Source organism: Oryza glaberrima, chromosome 4 (genome assembly GCF_000147395.1).
Source record: "Oryza glaberrima chromosome 4, OglaRS2, whole genome shotgun sequence".
Lineage (NCBI taxonomy): Eukaryota > Viridiplantae > Streptophyta > Magnoliopsida > Poales > Poaceae > Oryza > Oryza glaberrima.
The window spans coordinates 18,775,009-18,793,115 of record NC_068329.1 but is presented as its reverse complement, the minus strand read 5'-3'; the positions used below and the strand labels follow the sequence as shown (position 1 = coordinate 18,793,115).

General features: G+C 45.1%; 4 protein-coding genes across 5 annotated transcripts; 3 read left to right on the top strand and 1 right to left on the bottom strand.

Moving 5' to 3' along the window:
- The first annotated feature begins 72 nt into the window (after nucleotides 1-72).
- On the top strand, nucleotides 73-2,255 carry LOC127772159 (pentatricopeptide repeat-containing protein At2g13600-like). The gene is given in 2 exon segments (XM_052298151.1): nucleotides 73-175; nucleotides 178-2,255. Coding segments are annotated over 2 exon segments (2,181 nt in total).
- Nucleotides 2,256-2,891: 636 nt separating this feature from the next.
- On the top strand, nucleotides 2,892-5,894 carry LOC127772162 (protein disulfide isomerase-like 1-2). 2 transcript variants are annotated; one of them, XM_052298156.1, is made up of 11 exons: nucleotides 2,892-3,079; nucleotides 3,175-3,205; nucleotides 3,314-3,601; nucleotides 3,732-3,920; nucleotides 4,005-4,130; nucleotides 4,391-4,528; nucleotides 4,618-4,734; nucleotides 4,850-4,967; nucleotides 5,087-5,199; nucleotides 5,301-5,554; nucleotides 5,636-5,894. In XM_052298156.1, exons 1-10 carry the CDS (start codon nucleotides 2,901-2,903, stop codon nucleotides 5,547-5,549), a joined length of 1,548 nt encoding a protein of 515 aa, XP_052154116.1. In that variant the 5' UTR covers nucleotides 2,892-2,900; the 3' UTR covers nucleotides 5,550-5,554; nucleotides 5,636-5,894. The 2 variants fall into 2 exon arrangements, with proteins under 2 accessions (XP_052154116.1, XP_052154115.1); XM_052298155.1 differs by having other exon boundaries at nucleotides 5,655-5,893.
- Nucleotides 5,895-7,565: 1,671 nt separating this feature from the next.
- On the top strand, nucleotides 7,566-10,646 carry LOC127772170 (uncharacterized). Its single transcript, XM_052298164.1, has 3 exons — nucleotides 7,566-7,882; nucleotides 7,994-8,137; nucleotides 10,179-10,646. Exons 1-3 carry the CDS (start codon nucleotides 7,709-7,711, stop codon nucleotides 10,320-10,322), a joined length of 462 nt encoding a protein of 153 aa, XP_052154124.1. The 5' UTR covers nucleotides 7,566-7,708; the 3' UTR covers nucleotides 10,323-10,646.
- Nucleotides 10,647-12,634: 1,988 nt separating this feature from the next.
- LOC127772167 (uncharacterized) lies at nucleotides 12,635-13,791 on the bottom strand. Its single transcript, XM_052298160.1, has one exon. The coding sequence runs from the start codon at nucleotides 13,740-13,742 to the stop codon at nucleotides 12,870-12,872; it is 873 nt and encodes a 290-aa protein (XP_052154120.1). The 5' UTR covers nucleotides 13,743-13,791; the 3' UTR covers nucleotides 12,635-12,869.
- Nucleotides 13,792-18,107: the final 4,316 nt, after the last annotated feature.

Here is an 18,107-nt window from a genome sequence, read left to right as displayed (position 1 = left end):
GGTAGCTTAAACTGCAGTGCTTCGCTTATTAATTCTTTTCCTATCATATGATTCATGGTTAAATATACTTTAATGTATACATATAATTTTAAATATTTCACAAAAGTTTTTGAACAAGACGAACGGTAAAACATGTTTAAAAAAGTAAACGGAATATATCAAGATACGCGCCCAGCGCCCCAGCGCCTTCTCCTGGCATGGCGCGTCCGCATCACACCGGCATCCACCTCGTCTCCCACCTCCGCGCGTCCGCGCCGCTCGCCGACCTCCTCCGCTCGGCTCCCGGCCTCCGCGCCGCCCGCGCCGCGCACGCGCGCGCCCTCAGGTCCCCCTTCGCCGGCGAGACCTTCCTCCTCAACACCCTCCTCTCCGCGTACGCGCGGCTGGGCTCCCTCCGCGACGCCCGCAGGGTGTTCGACGGGATGCCCCACCGCAACACCTTCTCCTACAACGCGCTCCTCTCCGCGTGCGCGCGCCTGGGCCGCGCCGACGACGCCCTCGCGCTCTTCGGCGCCATCCCGGACCCCGACCAGTGCTCCTACAACGCGGTCGTCGCGGCGCTCGCGCAGCACGGCCGCGGCGGCGACGCGCTCCGCTTCCTGGCCGCCATGCACGCCGACGACTTCGTGCTCAACGCCTACTCCTTCGCCAGCGCGCTGAGCGCCTGCGCCTCGGAGAAGGCTTCGAGGACCGGGGAGCAGGTGCACGCCCTTGTCACCAAGTCGTCTCACGGGAGCGATGTGTACATCGGTACCGCGCTTGTGGACATGTACGCGAAGTGTGAGCGGCCGGAGGAGGCACAGAAGGTGTTCGATGCAATGCCGGAGCGGAATATTGTTTCCTGGAACAGCCTGATCACTTGCTATGAGCAGAATGGCCCTGTCGATGAGGCCCTCGCGCTCTTCGTCAGGATGATGAAAGATGGTTTTGTGCCTGATGAGGTGACACTTGCAAGCGTCATGAGCGCATGTGCAGGCCTTGCTGCGGGTAGAGAAGGCCGCCAGGTCCATACCCGCATGGTGAAGTCTGATAGGTTTAGGGAGGACATGGTGTTGAACAATGCTCTCGTGGACATGTATGCCAAGTGTGGGAGGACTTGGGAGGCGAAGTGTGTATTTGATCGCATGGCTATCAGGAGTGTTGTCTCAGAAACGTCAATGATAACTGGGTATGCAAAGTCTGCAAATGTGGGAGATGCTCAGGCCGTGTTCTTGCAGATGGTGGAGAAGAATGTCGTTGCTTGGAATGTGCTCATTGCAACATATGCACATAATAGTGAGGAAGAAGAAGCGCTTAGGCTCTTTGTCAGGCTGAAAAGAGAGTCAGTTTGGCCAACACATTACACGTATGGAAATGTTCTGAATGCGTGTGCCAATCTTGCTAACCTTCAGCTTGGTCAGCAAGCTCATGTACATGTCCTGAAAGAAGGCTTCCGCTTTGACTCTGGACCAGAATCTGATGTCTTTGTTGGGAACTCCCTTGTGGACATGTACCTGAAGACAGGGTCCATCAGTGATGGTGCGAAGGTGTTCGAGAGGATGGCAGCCAGAGATAATGTATCATGGAATGCAATGATTGTTGGTTACGCACAGAATGGCCGTGCAAAAGATGCGCTTCTTCTTTTTGAGAGAATGCTTTGCAGCAACGAACGCCCAGATTCTGTCACCATGATTGGGGTTTTATCTGCCTGTGGCCATTCTGGATTGGTCAAGGAGGGTCGGAGATACTTTCAGTCCATGACTGAGGATCATGGGATAATTCCAACCCGAGATCACTACACTTGCATGATTGATTTGCTTGGTCGTGCCGGTCATCTGAAAGAAGTTGAGGAGCTCATAGAGAACATGCCAATGGAACCTGATGCTGTGCTCTGGGCTTCTCTATTAGGTGCTTGCAGGCTGCATAAGAACATTGACATGGGGGAATGGGCAGCCGGGAAATTATTTGAGCTTGATCCTGATAACTCTGGACCCTATGTTCTTCTCTCAAATATGTACGCTGAGCTTGGGAAATGGGCAGATGTTTTTAGAGTGAGGAGATCCATGAAGCACAGAGGCGTTAGCAAGCAACCTGGCTGTAGTTGGATTGAGATAGGCAGGAAAGTAAATGTGTTTCTCGCGAGAGATAATATCCATCCATGCAGGAATGAGATACATGATACCTTGAGAATCATTCAGATGCAGATGAGCAGGATGAGTATAGATGCTGAAATTGCAGATGACCTGATGAATTTCTCCTCTGAAGCATGTGGCTAGAGTTCGAATGTAGTACATTTTGCAATTTAAAATCATGGAACATGTAGAATTCAGAGAGGGGAAATCTGCAAGCAGAGAATATCTATTGTCAATGTTATTGGGTGCCACAGTTTGCTTGGGTGAAAGCATGACAGACATGTATGATCCAGACTATGATTCTAAAACTGAAATTCTTCTGACAAGTATTGGGAACTTGAAAATGGGAATGCCATGATGGATATGAGTTGCTTCCTTGAACTCACTATATAAAGGTGAAATGCTACTTGCAGACAAAGCAATATATACCATGCAATCTGATAGCCAAATTCTGGTACTGAAATTTCTGTACAGAAAGTCATCTGCTTTCAGCTATTGTTGGTTATACAGTAAGCAATAGTACATGTTTGCAGATGATGTTTACTACCTGAAAAATAAGAAAGATGATGGAAAAGATACTTAATTAGTGTCTTCTATAAGCAAAGGTCAGGAACATGGAGTCAAAGAAAAGCTAGAAATTAGCAAAGAAGCTCCCATTGACTTCCTCGAGATCTCTGCTAGTGCATCATCACTCAACTCCCCTGATCTATATGGTTATATTAGCTTGATAAAGTTGGCCTCCTCTTCCTAGTGGAGATCCTGGGAAACTTGTTAGTTACAGATTAAGCAATGGCTGTCAACCTGGTGCTGTCTTTTGCCCTTGCCATTCTGATATCCTCCAGCCCTACCGCGGTTGGTGTGGATGCCACCGAGGAGCTGAAGGAGGCGGTCCTAACGCTGGATGCGGGCAACTTCTCGGAGGTGGTGGCCAAGCACCCGTTCATTGTCGTCAAGTTCTATGCCCCATGGTACAGTTCACTCACTTCTCTGAGCAGCTAGTACAGTATCACAGCATCACACTCATTCGCCGAACAGTGGCTAACTGGTAACTACGTGCTCACAGGTGTGGTCACTGCAAGCAACTCGCCCCAGAGGTAACCGACTACTTTGATACTTTCAGCAGTCAGCACCATGGACGTTTCAACATCAAGGTGAATGTAGTTTGTGCTATTTATGTGATATATTGATATGATGCAATGTAGTACGAAAAGGCAGCCTCCGTTCTGAGGAAGAACGAGCTGCCAGTGGTACTCGCGAAGGTGGACGCATACGACGAGAGGAACAAAGAGCTGAAGGATAAGTATGGGGTGTATTCATACCCAACAATAAAGATCATGAAGAATGGGGGGAGCGACGTGCGTGGCTACGGTGGCCCAAGGGAGGCCGATGGCATCGTGGAGTACCTTAAGAGGCAGGTCGGCCCAGCATCCCTCAAGCTTGAATCAGCAGAAGAGGCGGCCCATTCCGTCGTCGACAAGGGGGTGATCCTTGTAAGTTTGCCCATTGTATTCGCAAAAAAAGTTTGCACATTATTACTCAGTTTGCTTACGTGTTCTTCAGAACAATGGGATTACGGGAGATTGATGGATGTGATGCATGTGTCTGAAATTTGTGTTGTAGGTGGGAGTTTTCCCTGAGTTTGCTGGTATGGAATATGAAAATTTCATGGTTGTGGCAGAGAAAATGCGAGCAGATTATGATTTTTTCCACACGTCTGATGCAAGCATTTTGCCACGTGGTGATCAGAGTGTCAAAGGCCCCATTGTCCGTCTCTTTAAGCCGTTTGATGAGCTGTTTGTTGATTCGGAGGTATATTCATCTGACTAGTTGAATGCTGATCAATTCTTGCATGTGCAGCAACCTGTATAACACTCTACCCTGCATCTTTATTAGGATTTTGGTAAGGACGCACTTGAGAAGTTTATCGAGGTATCTGGTTTCCCAATGGTTGTTACCTATGATGCTGATCCAACCAACCATAAGTTTCTTGAAAGATACTATAGCACTCCTAGTGCTAAAGTGAGTAAACACAACAGCTGTTACATTCTGTTTGTTTCATCAAAATACATTGTCAACTACACATGCTAATTCTTAAAACTAATCTGTATATATGCTATATGGAACGATGAACATTTCAGTTATATTATTCAATTTTCTTTACCTGCATCAGCATTATGGCTAGCATGTATAACGCCTCTAGTATACCTCTAGATACATCGGTATACCATTCTTCTTGCATAACTGCAATGATCTACTTTCTTTCAAACACAATTGGACAGGCAATGCTTTTCGTGAGCTTCGGTGATGACAGAATCGAGTCCTTCAAGAGCCAGATTCATGAAGCGGCCAGGAAATTCAGTGGTAATAACATAAGTTTTTTAATTGGTGATGTTGCAGACGCTGATCGTGTCTTCCAGGTTATTGTTTGTACCACTCAGCACTTCCTTGTGAAGGATTCTTAGAACTTAGAACTTCCACTTATGAGCTTCCACATCCACCCTTTCAGTACTTTGGGCTCAGAGAAAGTGATGTGCCCCTCCTTTTCGTGATAGCATCTACTGGAAAATATCTCAATCCAACAATGGATCCTGATCAGATCATACCCTGGCTGAAGCAGTACATAGTTGAGGCTTACTCTACTTTACTGTGTTGATCAATTACTTATTTTATTTCAGGGTACTTCATGCCCACTCATTTCTAACGTATGTTAGTTTCTATTCTGATTTTGGTCCATGTAGTATGGCAACTTGACACCATACGTTAAGTCAGAGCCTATCCCTAAGGTGAATGACCAACCTGTTAAGGTTGTTGTGGCCGACAATATAGATGACATTGTTTTCAACTCTGGCAAAAATGGTATGTTTTCATTTCAATGGTTGCGAGCAGTATCATTTTCTGAGTAGTTCCATTCGATATTTTGGTATGTTCTATTTGATTGTTTGTTTCACCACTGCATGACATCAATTTCGTTGCAGTTTTGCTTGAGTTCTATGCACCTTGGTGTGGCCATTGCCGCAAGTTTGCCCCGATCCTGGAGGAAATTGCAGTGTCATTGCAAGATGACCAAGATATAGTGATAGCAAAGATGGTACTTCGTCTTGAGTTGATGACTTTATATTCCTCGCTGTTGTTGCGGATCGTTTATTCATACCTTTTGTGTTATGGAAATCAATGCCTACGGTTTTGCAGGATGGAACTGCGAACGATATACCAACAGACTTCACGGTTGAGGGATATCCAACTATCTACTTCTATTCATCAAGTGGGAACCTTTTGTCGTACGACGGTGCAAGGACAGCTGAGGAGATCATCAGTTTTATCAACGAGAACAGGGGACCGAAAGCTGGTGCAGCTGCTGCAGTGGACGAGAAAACCCAGATTGATGCTGTGGAAGAGGAGGTAACATCATCATCAGAGCCTGTTAAAGATGAACTCTGATCAAGGTGCTGTATGCATCTTTAATTTCTTTTCCAGCATTCCATGTATTTTGCCCTGTATCTTGCTTTGCAAAATTTAATGCTCAGAGGCACCTGTGTTGTGCAGGACACTGATGGTCTCTACACTGCATACAACAGAGACTACTGAAAATGAGTATGCAGTGCAGTTGTTCAGCAAGATGGATAGAAATTCAGAGTGGGTTAAATATGACCCGTGACCCAACCAAGTTTGAGTTTGGTCAGTCTTGTCACCATTCTCTTACAGGAACACTAGCCATTTTGTTCGAAATTTGTGAACTATACTAGTCAGTTTGTTGGAAATCTGCTGTCTAAACTTAATTGCATTGAATAATTCAATACAGTTCGTCTTTTGTTCCGTTGAACATCTGGGCGTTCGTTTCATTAGAAACATTTCCGGCATTGCTATGACTTGAAGGGAAAGGAAATTAAGGCCGATCTGATCTGTACTGAAAAGCAGTTCAAATGTAGCTTCAGTCTCACACAAAGCCATTGGATCAGGAATAGTGCCTGGCTGGACCTACTTGTCAGCTCATTCGTGGCCCGCCGGTCCCACCTGTCCGCCTCACAAACACCATTCCGGGTACTGAAAACATATTCCGAGTAAGATTTTGAATGTTTTTGGGGAATTCAAGTTTAAAACAGTAATTTAGATCGAAATTTAAGATTTGGTGAAAGTTGTCATACCGTCATGGGTCAGGATCCCGTGCTCAATCGGAAATATGGACCCAGCAAGTAACCCCTAAGCTTTAAAAAAAGTTAAACAAAAATTTAAAATTTTACTACCTCCATGGCCCCATCTCAAAATATAGCAATATAGGATGAGATTAGAAATTTGGACCATCAATCTATGTAGTACAAATCAGTTCCGATTTGTAGTCCTAGAAATATTTGTAGCACTAGAATGGATATAATTGCACTTACTTTACATTACTATATTTTGGGACCGAATTAGTAAATTGTCAATACTCCCTCGGTCCCTCTGTTCCATATTATTAGTCGTTTTGATTTTTTTTATCAAACTTTTTAAAATTTAACTAAATTTATAGAAAATAATAGCAACATTTCTAACCCAAAACAAACATATTACTATTAAACTATATTAAATATTAGTTTTACTGAAACTAATTCATTGTCATAGATGTTATTAAATTTTTCTATTGATTTAATAAATTCAAAAGAAGTTTAATTAGAAAAGAAGTTAAAATGATTAATAATATAAAACGAAGTGGGTATTTGGTTTTTTCTCGGTTGCGTTGTAAGGCCTTGTTCGGTTACGCTTCGATTCAATCCGGGCCGGGAATGACAAGTATAGTAAAAAATTTATGATAGATACAATAAGAGACCGAGATTTATTCTGGGCTGGAAACCAATTTACTCATGATAGGGGCAATAAGAGAAAGAAGAGAAATAGAAAGATCAAAAATCAGTTACGAAAATGCAGTAATTCTTCTTTTTTCTTCTAATTGATTGCAATTAAACTCGGCTCAATCTGAAAAAAGATTGAGCCGAGTTTAAATAGATTTTGATACGATCATGAGACTTGACAAATCGGGATTCCTCTATTCTATATATTTAGAAGATATAAAGGTATAATACAATAAATAAATACAAATATAGTATTATCATATGATAATGGAATCAAATACGCAGTATTTACAGAAAAAGTTTTCATTTATTGGGAAAGAATCAATGACATACAATGCATTACAGACGTATGATCATTACCCTTTAACCGGGTTATTCTATTCCACTTCTAGATAGAGATGGATTGATTCCCGGTCTCTTATTGCCCCTATCATGAGTAAATTGATTCTCGGCCCGAAATAAATTCCGGTTTCTTATTGTATCTATCATAAATTTTTTACTATACTTATTCCCGACTTATTCCCGGCCCGAATTGAATCCAAGCGTAACCGAACAATGCCTAAATAGGCTTACCTTCGGGTGCGGTAAACCGGCGGTAAAACTCTCGAAACGGGTAAATGGAACACCCTCCACAGAAGCAAGCCTCCCATCGTTTGGGGAAGTCGCGTGGCGGTTAGCTAGTGGAGTTACCAACCCAACCCGTGTCCCCTTGTCGGATCCGGGCGCGCGACCTCGTCGCCGGCCGGCCGGATCGCCGCCGCCGCCGCCGTAGAGATGGACCCGGAAGCGGTGCGGAGGAGCCTCGAGCCCACCGCCTTGTCCAAGGAGGTCGTCGGCCCCGCCTCCGCGAGCCTGCGCTACGACGCCTTCGCCCTCACCGGCGTCCGCATCGACGCGGCCGAGCACGGCCGCCTCCTCTGCTCCTTCGTCGTCACCCCGCGCATCGCCGTAAGCGCCCGCAGCCCCCCCCCCCCCTCTCCCACTCCCTCCCAAACCCTAATAAGCTTCGGTGGGTCTGAGATGGTGACGGCGCGGACGCGCGTGGTGGTTTTTTGGCAGAGCCCGGCGGGGTACCTCCTCAGCGGCGTCACGGCGACGCTCGCCGACCAGCTCGGGTCGGGCGTGTTCCTCTCCAGCGGGATCGGGACGAGCGGTGTCTCGCTCGAGCTCAACCTCTCCTACGTCGACGTGGCCAGCATCGGGGTGAGACCAAGGATTCTCTTCCCAATTGCCAGTTAGTACAAATTTTTGATCCTGTTTGTCTGTGTAAATGTGCAATCAACTAATTTGGGGCTAAGTAGGTGAAAACAAATTGTGCCGTCGATGCTGCGGTTCTGTTGAAATTTTGTGCATTTGGTGCTTATTTGTCAAATTAGGCCTCGCCGAATTGCTGGGAGCCTGAAACAATGAGATTAGGCAAGTAGTTGCGAGGCTTTTCTCCGAGTGGGCTCGTGTTTGGCAGTCACGTTTGGCAAGGAAGGGGGAGTGGTACCCAACAATAATACCATTGCGGTTGGTTAAAACTATTGCAGGTGTCTACCGTTCTTGTTGTTTGTATTAGTGATCCTTGATCAGGTTCTGTCACGATGCTGGGATGCTTTGCAGGTGAATGCCAAATGAGGGCATGAGGTTGTTGTCGTGGATGGTTGGTACGAGTGCTACAGCAGTTGTTAAGGACAGCTTTGCGTCTTAGCTGAATCTGCCACTGAGTACCCCAAAGAGAGAGAGAGAGAGGGAGAGAATATGTAGTAGTAGTTGGTTTTCCTTTGTAAGAATTGCTCAAAGCAGGAACTAGGGGTGAACCAGGGTAACAATTACTTTGAACTTGATGGAAGTTGTTGAATTCTCCTAGTTTTCTGGCTCCATGACATAAATTAAGATTCTGCCTAAATCAGATATTTTGTGTGTGGGCTCATGGATTTTTTTAGGGTGCATACAGCTTTTTATAGCGCAAGTACTTTGCTGTTGTTAGGGTGTGGCACAGCATTCATCAGAGTATTATCAGTACTTCCTCATGAGAGATTAAACATATTCATAATAAATAGAGGCTCCAATTGTGCCATTGGTGATCATCATGTTGGAGTTATTTTCCGTAAGTGTGGTCATATCAATCTAAAGTCAGTGTCTTTGATCTAGTTATTAGTTAGGACACATTTTTGTGATTTGTGGTTCTCTTATGGTGATTTGAATGCAGTTTTCTTAGTGATTTGCCCATCTTGGATGTTGGATGTCTCTTGGACTTGTAATACTTCTTGTAATGGATTTGAATGCATTTTTCCTGCATTATTTTCATATTAATCATTGAGTGACGGTGCTTTGGTATTCTGATAGCATATCTAAACAGTGTACTTCTAATCTCTTCATTTCCTCCACCTACGTGTCCATTTTTCACTGTTTGATATGCTTAACTATTGTTGTATGTGGAAGTATATAAGTTGATGGAAATAGTGTTGTGAAGAGTAATGACCTTGAGCCTTATGTGCTCAAGAATAGTGCATATGCACATGTGTGCTTCAATATCTTCCATAAACGGGCACAATAAATTCTAGGACTGTCTTGGGACATGAGATAATGTGCAAGCGTGCTATTTCTTCTTTGGAATAAGTAAATATTCAGCAGATTAAAAAAAAACTCCCTAAAGTTTTTTGCAATTTCATATTTGTATTTGTCTAGAAAGGTGGAAGGTAGTATTCTAATGGGTTAACGTTGGTGAACATGGAGGATGACAGCCCAATTGTTTAGATTAAAAAAAAGGGTCATTACTTCTTACCTTTCACCTTTAGGTCACTTTTCTACTGTAGGACAATAGGTGTGTAGTCTCTAGGCAAAAGGGGTGGTTCAGGACTAGAAGTGAATGCGCCTGCATTCCTTTTGTGATTTCCTTTTTCCTTTGTTGGCACTCAAGGATAAGTTGAGATCAAAACTTGCTGGCTAAAACATCGTTCCTGGTACCAGTACAGGATATTAGAATTTGACTAGCAGTGTTGCTGGCAAAATGCCTGGTCGAATATAAGAGGTAACCACACCAATTGTTTCTACCTGTCCATTATTTTGTTAAAAAATATATATAGCTTGTTAATTGGCTCGAAATTGGATGAAAAAAAATGTAGATTTGGTTAATTTCTTCTGATTCTTATGACAAGGCGTTTTTAATTTTCCAATTATCTTCGCTTTCCACTACTGTGTTGACTCAAGAAGTTGTTTGACATTTCCATTAACTGCTTTTACTTTGGTAATTTTCCAGGAAGAAATAGAGGTTGAGGGAAAGCTGTTGCGCGCTGGAAAATCAGTCGGTGTTGTCTCTGTTGATTTCAGGAAGAAAATGACAGGCAAATTGATAGCGCAGGCCCGCCATACCAAGTACCTCGCTGTATCTAGCAAACTATGAGGTTTTCCTAGATACCAAAATGATCATGTCAAACTCTTTACTATCTAGACCTTGTCATACGCTGTCAGTGCTGTATATTGTTCTAAAATAGGATCGTGTCCATCTCAAACGCATAGATTGATGGCGGTTCTGTTATTTATATTGCTTAGGTCAATTCCTATTGGGAATGAAGGGATTTCACAGAAAATGGGGGTAAATCCTCCTAAATTCATACCCAACTCTTCAGTTATACAAACAGGACCTCAGAAATTACGCAACTGGAAAATAAGAGTAGTTAAGTACTCAAATCAGATTGCATTTGTGTCAATATCTTCGATTACATAACTGTAGTCTTCCCTCAGCTAGGGTGATTCCCTCTGTTCATATGATCATTGTTGTATTATTTGTTTGGTGACAATGGTATCCACTGCATATATAATCTGGATGCACTACATTGCTCTGAGATAGTAGGTGAATGTAGGGCCAGCTGCAATCATTCTTGTTTCTGTGTTTCAAATAATTTCTTGTGGGTTGTCTGCTCTAGCCTCTAGCTGTTGGTTGACATCAATTGGGAGATTCATTTAGGTTAGGTTTCTAGATTGTACAACAACTGTTCTGTTCCTCCCAGTGCTAATTGAACTGGCAATTGTACCTCAGATCCTTCATTGTGAGATTTTCAAGTTGCCCGTCACTTCAGCTCTAATTTAACTTGCTGGTTTACCTTTCTTGAAAGATACTTCATCTTAAAATAAACCAATTCCTGCTTACAAACCTGGACATAACCTATGTCCAGATTCGTAGCCAAGAATTGCTATATTTTGGGACAGAGGGTGTAGTCCAGAAATCACAAACCTTAAACTCCAGTTACACCAGTTGGTTTAACAATATGCTGTCATTTTGTTTGATGCAGCACTGCAACTGAATCTACTCTGAACTGGTACAATCAAATGCTTTCTCCCATTTTTACTCAACTCGGTGCTCACCTGTCTTCAGGAGCTTCTATAGCTTAGGAGCAGAGATTCATTACTGCTCTAATCAGGTTGGAGGTTGGATGTCCCTGTCCTTGATCTCTTTTGGCCTTTAGTGCCCCGAATTAATCCCCTGTCCCTATATGAGAAACCTAAATTAAACACGCATCCTCCATTTCTCCTACTGAGCACAGTACGGAAGCTTTTTCTTCCCCCACAAAAAAAGTGACCTCTAAAAGGCCGTACACCTTTCCTTGTCCAGATCCAAAGATGATATTGTCACAAATCATGACAGCATCTCGTGACCAATAGAGATAAAAGGAATCTGGGTAGGTCTTGATCTCTTCTGATTATGTTAACGCAAATTATGTGATAATTAAATGATCTATTACTACTAGCTAGCATTGAAGAAGACCTGGAAAATGAATTCCATATTCAGTTCCATGTTAATGTTCGATTAAGATGACAGCTAGTATACCAAGCTAGAATTAGTTGCAATTCACCCTACCATTTGCATGAGAAGGAAGCGATGCTTTTAAGTCAGGTTTGGGGAGATTCCGAGCCTCAATAGCTACAAAATGCCAAAATTCTCGAAATGAATGGGCCGTTCAGATTGATGTCATTTTCAACCTTACCATTTTTTTTTTGATAAAGTTATTAAAAAAAGTACATATATTTAGTTTGTTGCTAGACTTTAAGAAATCCACCCAAAATTTTGATAATACTGTCTAACTTGCCAAAATTTAATAAGGTTTATTTTGATTCCAATCTGAACAGCTCCGAACTACTCCTTACATCCCATAAGGGCATCACCAATGTATATGGCAAAGTGATCCATATAGATGGGACCCACATAAATAGTTTATCCCTATAGCAATGTCCACAATGTATAGATACAAGGTATCATTAGGAGAAGAGAGAGGAGTAGAGATAGATAATATAATTTATTCCATATGGGTAGTCCATATGCATATGAGTATCTTTTGCTATTTTTTCTATATGGACTAGTTGCACAATGGTAATAGGTGGCTAAATAGAATATTCTATTGTTTATGGACTACTTTTACACCACATCGTGGATGCCCTAATATAACAATGTGGAATTGGATGAAATATTTTATAATATAACTAATCTAAACGTGCCACGTTGGGTTCCAGATTATCACCGGATGGATACCGATTATTTCCTGGAATCTCGCTAATTCCCCAAACAGGCCTAAATAAAATCAGTATGCATAATGTAGCAGTGCCCTTCAGCCTACCTGAAATCATGGTATAATTCGAGAGCACAGGAAGAAAGAAAGAAAAAATGTTGTAATTCAAATAAATTACTGTAAAAAAAAACTGAAGAATTCAAAATTCAAGTGATGCTTAACTAGCTCCCTCAGTCCCTTGTATCTGCTGAACAAACCCTATCTAGCTACATGGCGTTATCAGCATGCAGGAGCAATTCGTACGTACGTGTGCCTATAATTTACTTAACTGCAGTTTAATTAGCATCATCAGAAGCTAGCGATGCTTCTTAATTAATTGCAGGCGATTAATCGTGCAAAGAGCAGTACGGATGCCGCGCGCTGATCGTGAATTAATGATGGCGGCATCACCGGCGCGCACTCCCATGGCGGCCGGACGCCGACGCCGCCGCCGCCGACGACGACGAGATGGTCTTCTCGATGACGAAGAGCCTCCTGAAGATCTTCATGAGCAGCACCCAGCTGGTGGCCGTCCGGCGGTAGCCGCCGGCGCCGGCCCTCGACGACGGCCGCAGCATCGGCGCGCACCCGATGTGCCCGCGCAGCGCCGCCGCCGCCGCCGGCTCCGACTCTGCGTCCGACGTCTCCGGCGACAGCTCCATCCCGGCCGCCGCCGCCGCCCGCGCGTCCGCGCGGGGGCACGAGCCCACCCGCTGGTGCAGCGCCTGGTGGAGCTCCTCATTGAAGTTCTCCCACAGCTGGTCCATCTTCTCCTCCTTGTCGCGCGCCGCGCCACCGCCGCCATGGTCGCCGCCGTCCTCGTCGCCGTCGCGGCGCGAGAGCTCTCCTGTTGCTGCTGCTGTTGCTGTCGCCTCCTCCTCTTTCTTCCCCTCCTCCTCCTCCCGCCGCCCGGCGTCCGACGTCGCTTCTTCTTGACCGCCTCCTCCTCCTTCTTCATCTTCTTGTTCTTGTTCTTTGCCTTCCATGGCGTCTCGGACGAAGACGACGACGTCGACGTCTTTGACGGCGCTCGCCACGGCGGCGTCGGCGGTGTCGGCGTCGTCGGCCACCGGCACGTCAGGTGGCGCGGCGGCGACGGGGCAGGAGGAAGGGAACCAGAGCGGCGAGGCGGCGAAGTGGAGGCGGCCGCGGCGGCGATGGTGGTGGTGGTGGTGGTGGAGGCGGAGGGGCTCTGCTGCTGCGGCGGCGGCGGCGGCGGCGGTATCTGCCGCCGCTGCTGCTGCTGCTGCGGTTGTAGGGAAGGTGAAGTCGTCCATCATCTGTTAGACACTGCGGTTTGCGTGTAGAAAAATTGGTGAAATGCCACGCTGTTTTGCGACAGGGATATTAATCAATCTCTCTGGCTTGTATATGTGTGTCAGTGTGGGTGTGGCCCTAGCTTGCTCTTTAGGTGGCTACAGCTTAACAGTAAACAGTAGTAGTAAGTACGGTAGTGTTTACTCTTGCTAGTTTTTCATGCAAACTGTCGTGTTTTAAAATTTAGTTTTGCTTTCAACTGTATTTTTTTTAAAGAAACACGGTAAAAACGCTGACGCAAGTACTTACTCTTTTACCCTTATGATTACACAAGTTGACATGTTCACCATTCCTATATGCACATTCGAGAGATTGATGAATTTATTATATGCGTTTAGCTGTCACCACTCCTACAAACAAGTTCGAGATAGAATAAATCGGTATATCCCGGTATATCTTAAGACTGATGAGTTTAACATAGACATCTTTTTACTAATATATGTGTCCGTGCTAAGTTGATTTTTGGATACTCGAATCCCCGTAGATAGGTTAATTTTACCACGAGAAAACCAAGTTACACTCAATTCACATATACAATGTCATATTGGTCAAAATCTTTTTAAAAAAGAATATCAGACCTATCAGATATTACAGGTAATTTCGTAATATACTGGTACATTTTATTAAAAAAAATTTATAAAATACCCATGCATGGCACTTAAATTCATCCTATGTTTTTTTTACATATATAAATCGTCCTTGGTGTTTCGCTTTTAGGACTTCCTCTGCAACGAGAGGTATAATTCATATAAATTCTTTTTTAAAGTACCGTGAGACTTAAGCATAACTTAACACTACAATAAACTATTTTATCTTCGAGTGCTGGTACAAACCCCTGGTTACTTCGAAAACGCTCCAAAGTACGGTAAAAATAGTTGCTCAACAGGTCGTCCTAATTACGTACGGTAAAAATGCTGCCAGCTAGTACTAATAGCAAATACTCCCTACAGCTCAATATATAGCAATCAAGTACTCCCTCCGTTTCATAATGTAAGTCATTATAATATTTTCTATATTCATATTGATGTTTAATGTGGAAAATGCTAGAATGACTTACATTGTGAAACGGAGAAAATATCAGATTGACGTATCATGTTATCACGAATCTAAATATATCTTTGTCTAAATTCATAGAATTAAAATATGTCGAATTCGATATAAAATTGTTATATAATGGGGGCAGTGGGTGTGCGCCATCGCCTAGCGTGTGCGCGCGTGCCAATGGCACAGTGGCATATGCCATGCAAAGAACCACAGGCACAAGTCACAACCGAAGGCGGTAGATAGTATAACAGCGTACGTACGTGCGTGGCGACAAAGCGGAAGCAGGGGTGGGTAGATCTGCGGTGCACGGATCTACCGACAGGACGAGGAAGAGGCGTCACTGCGCAACTGTGCCGGCCGGCCGTTAGAAAGCTTACAACACAAGCTAGCTAGCTACAGAACGTAGTACAGCTACTTTGTACGCGCGCATGCATGCTGGGCCATGTAACAGACATACTACTCCTGTGTACGTATTCTCGCCGTCAAAAGAAAATTATAATTACTTCCAATTTCATCCCAAACATATATATATATATATATATATATATATATATATATATATATATATATATATTCCCAACGTTTCAAAATATATATAAAGGTTTACGATAGTTTTAAAACCAGTTAAGGAACAAGATAAACCATCATATCGGTCATTGAACTGAAGGACCATTCCTGATTGGTCTAATTGTTACTCTACCCATTCTAGAATATAGTAACCAAATATTTGATTAGACACGAGAATGAACAATTGGTGCTGTGGTAGAGTCGTGGGTGCTCATAAGAGTTCAAATCCTAATGACCATAAACATTAATAGAAAAAATAACCAATTAGATACTAATACTATAAATCTATACCCAATTTATCAATATTTATAATACTTGATGATGTTTAATTGAGTATATTACTATATTTTATGACAAAGGAAGTAGTTGGTTATTGAGCTAATACATACCATAAAGTAGCGTCCATTTGATAAATTGAGTACTCTACTTGTGAGGTTGGACCGCCCTTATGTTTTTGGACGGGTGAGTGGCTACTTATGACTAGCTACTCAGATAATTATCTTAAACAAATATCTCTTATTGTTTAATTTCTTAATTTATTTATTTAGTCATCTCAACTAATCATAATTATTTCTCGTTTAATTTTACATCTCACTTTAATCTTCGTAAAAAAAAAAACTAGAGAAAGCATTTACATTTTTGGACGGTGTTGAGGGTGGGTGGTACGTTGCCACGCTGCGCTTCGCCGTCGCATCAGCCTGCTGTGAGAGGTGAGCCTGTGACGCTGCCCCTTGGCTGGTACCCGCGCCCGCGCCGCGCGGTGAACTTGGGCGTCGACGAGTGTTGGGGGTGAACTTTGGCATCGACGAGACGACGACGACTAGTCACGCACGTACGTAGTACGCTGCATGTGGGGACTGATCGACCGGGCGTCTTGGTTGGGCGTGTGGATGTGTGGTGGTGTGGGGCGTCTCCTTGGAAACGAGGGGAGAGTGTGGGGGGGTCCGGGGTCCCGGTGTGGTGGCCGGCCGTGTATATAAGATTCATTTGGGCTGTGCTTTGCGGGTGCGTAATGGCGTGATGCTGGCTGGCTGGGGCACCCGCAGCTGTGGCTGTCGCCCGTCTAGGGCTCTCATCTTAACTTGTTCTTTTTCTTATTCACAAAATGGAAGGGTCTGCGCAGACTGCGCAGCTGTATAGTAGAAACGGTACGCAGGATGCAACCCTGAAGGTACGGGGAAATCGTACGTATATGATTCACAATCACACCCTTCTCGACTGCCTTTATCTGACAATTTAACCAACGCTCGCGACAACAGTCCGTTCATAAGTTCATTAATTCTTTGCTGTTCCTAACAGTCTTTTGTAGCTCTAGCTAATCGGCCCGGCCCGTTTCGCGCCGACCGACCGGCCGAAACCTTTCTCGTTCGTTTTCAAGAGCACCGAGAGATCGGCAGGCGGGCGCGCGCTCGGCGCCACCGCGGATCACATCACATCACTTTCCCGTACGTACGCCCCCCCACCGCGCGCGACGTGCTCCGCTCCGGTGCTCCTCGGTCTCCTGCCCGCTTCGCTTCTCCCAGTACTCCGTCTGGTGTGAGGCGGTCACGTCGTCGTCGTCGCCCCGCCACCGCTGCCAATGCACCAACCACGCGAAACGCGACCGATCGAGCCCCACGGGAGACGACGGGAGAGACGGGACGCGATCGCGCGCGCCCACCTCGGCTCGGCTTTGTTAGACGATCGCGCGAGCGCCGGAGGCCAGGCCGGCTGGGCCGCTTATCTCACTGTAGCGGCCGGGCCGGGAAAATTCACGGGGAAAAGTATACCAAAGGTCCCTCAATTTGTCGTCGAGATACAAAATCGTCCCCTAGTCACAGAAGCATCTCTCAACTTATAAAACCGTTCACTTTAGATCCTTCGGTGGTTTTGATCCCGGTTTTGTCCGACATACCGGCAAGTCAGCGTGGAACCCATATGAGCCCCACGTGTGAAGGCGACCACATCATCACCTTTCTCCCTCTTCTCTCCCTTCCCTTCTCTCTCTTTTCTCGTCGTTCCAGGGTAGTCGGCGGCATGTGCGTAGGAGGCCAGCGGGGAGAAGCGGGAGAGGAGCAGGTCCGCCGGCGGCCGGTGACGGGCGACACGGCGGCGCTAGGCAGGGGGAAGCGGCGGGTGCGACGCTAGCTGGGTGAGGCGGCCGGAGAGGAGCCAGCCCACGGTGGTGGTGCCCTGAAGGAGGGTGGCAGCGGCGGCGACGGCAAAGAGGATCTCCCTGCGCGCTCGTCATCGGCCGCCGCCCTTCGACGCGAGCACCTCCTTCCCCTCCACCCCGAGCGCCGCCATCGCCACCACCCACCGCGGCCGGTGGCGACAACGAGGAATTCGCCTTGCCTTTCCCCATTTCTCTTCCAAGCTTCTCGCTTCTGGTGGGCGACCCCCTCTTATGGGCCGGCGCCAACGAGGGCGAGCGGCACGGCCAGGACTCGACCGGCGGCGCTCCCGCACGATGGACAGGCATGCGACATTAAACGTGGAAAAAAAATCAATTGCACAGTTTGCATGTAAAGTGCGAGATGAATCTTTTTAGCCTAATTACGCCATGATTTGACAATGTGATGCTACAGTAAACATTTGCTAATAACGGATTAATTAAGTTTAACAAATTCGTCTTGCAGTTTACATGCGAAATCTACAATTTATTTTGTTATTAGTTTACGTTTAATAATTAAAATGTGCGTCCGTATACTTCAAAAAGTTTACACCCAAAAAACCTA

Excerpts from the sequence above, each read along its gene's own strand:
- LOC127772167 (XM_052298160.1), bottom strand. The coding sequence starts at position 13,742 with ATGATGGACGACTTCACCTTCCCTACAACCGCAGCAGCAGCAGCAGCG.
- LOC127772162 (XM_052298156.1), top strand. The coding sequence starts at position 2,901 with ATGGCTGTCAACCTGGTGCTGTCTTTTGCCCTTGCCATTCTGATATCC. Across the intron at positions 4,131-4,390 it reads ATAGCACTCCTAGTGCTAAA|GCAATGCTTTTCGTGAGCTT; the intron begins GTGAGTAAACAC and ends ACAATTGGACAG. Across the intron at positions 4,968-5,086 it reads TTTCAACTCTGGCAAAAATG|TTTTGCTTGAGTTCTATGCA; the intron begins GTATGTTTTCAT and ends ATTTCGTTGCAG.
- LOC127772170 (XM_052298164.1), top strand. The coding sequence starts at position 7,709 with ATGGACCCGGAAGCGGTGCGGAGGAGCCTCGAGCCCACCGCCTTGTCC. Across the intron at positions 7,883-7,993 it reads TCGTCACCCCGCGCATCGCC|AGCCCGGCGGGGTACCTCCT; the intron begins GTAAGCGCCCGC and ends GTTTTTTGGCAG. Across the intron at positions 8,138-10,178 it reads TCGACGTGGCCAGCATCGGG|GAAGAAATAGAGGTTGAGGG; the intron begins GTGAGACCAAGG and ends GTAATTTTCCAG.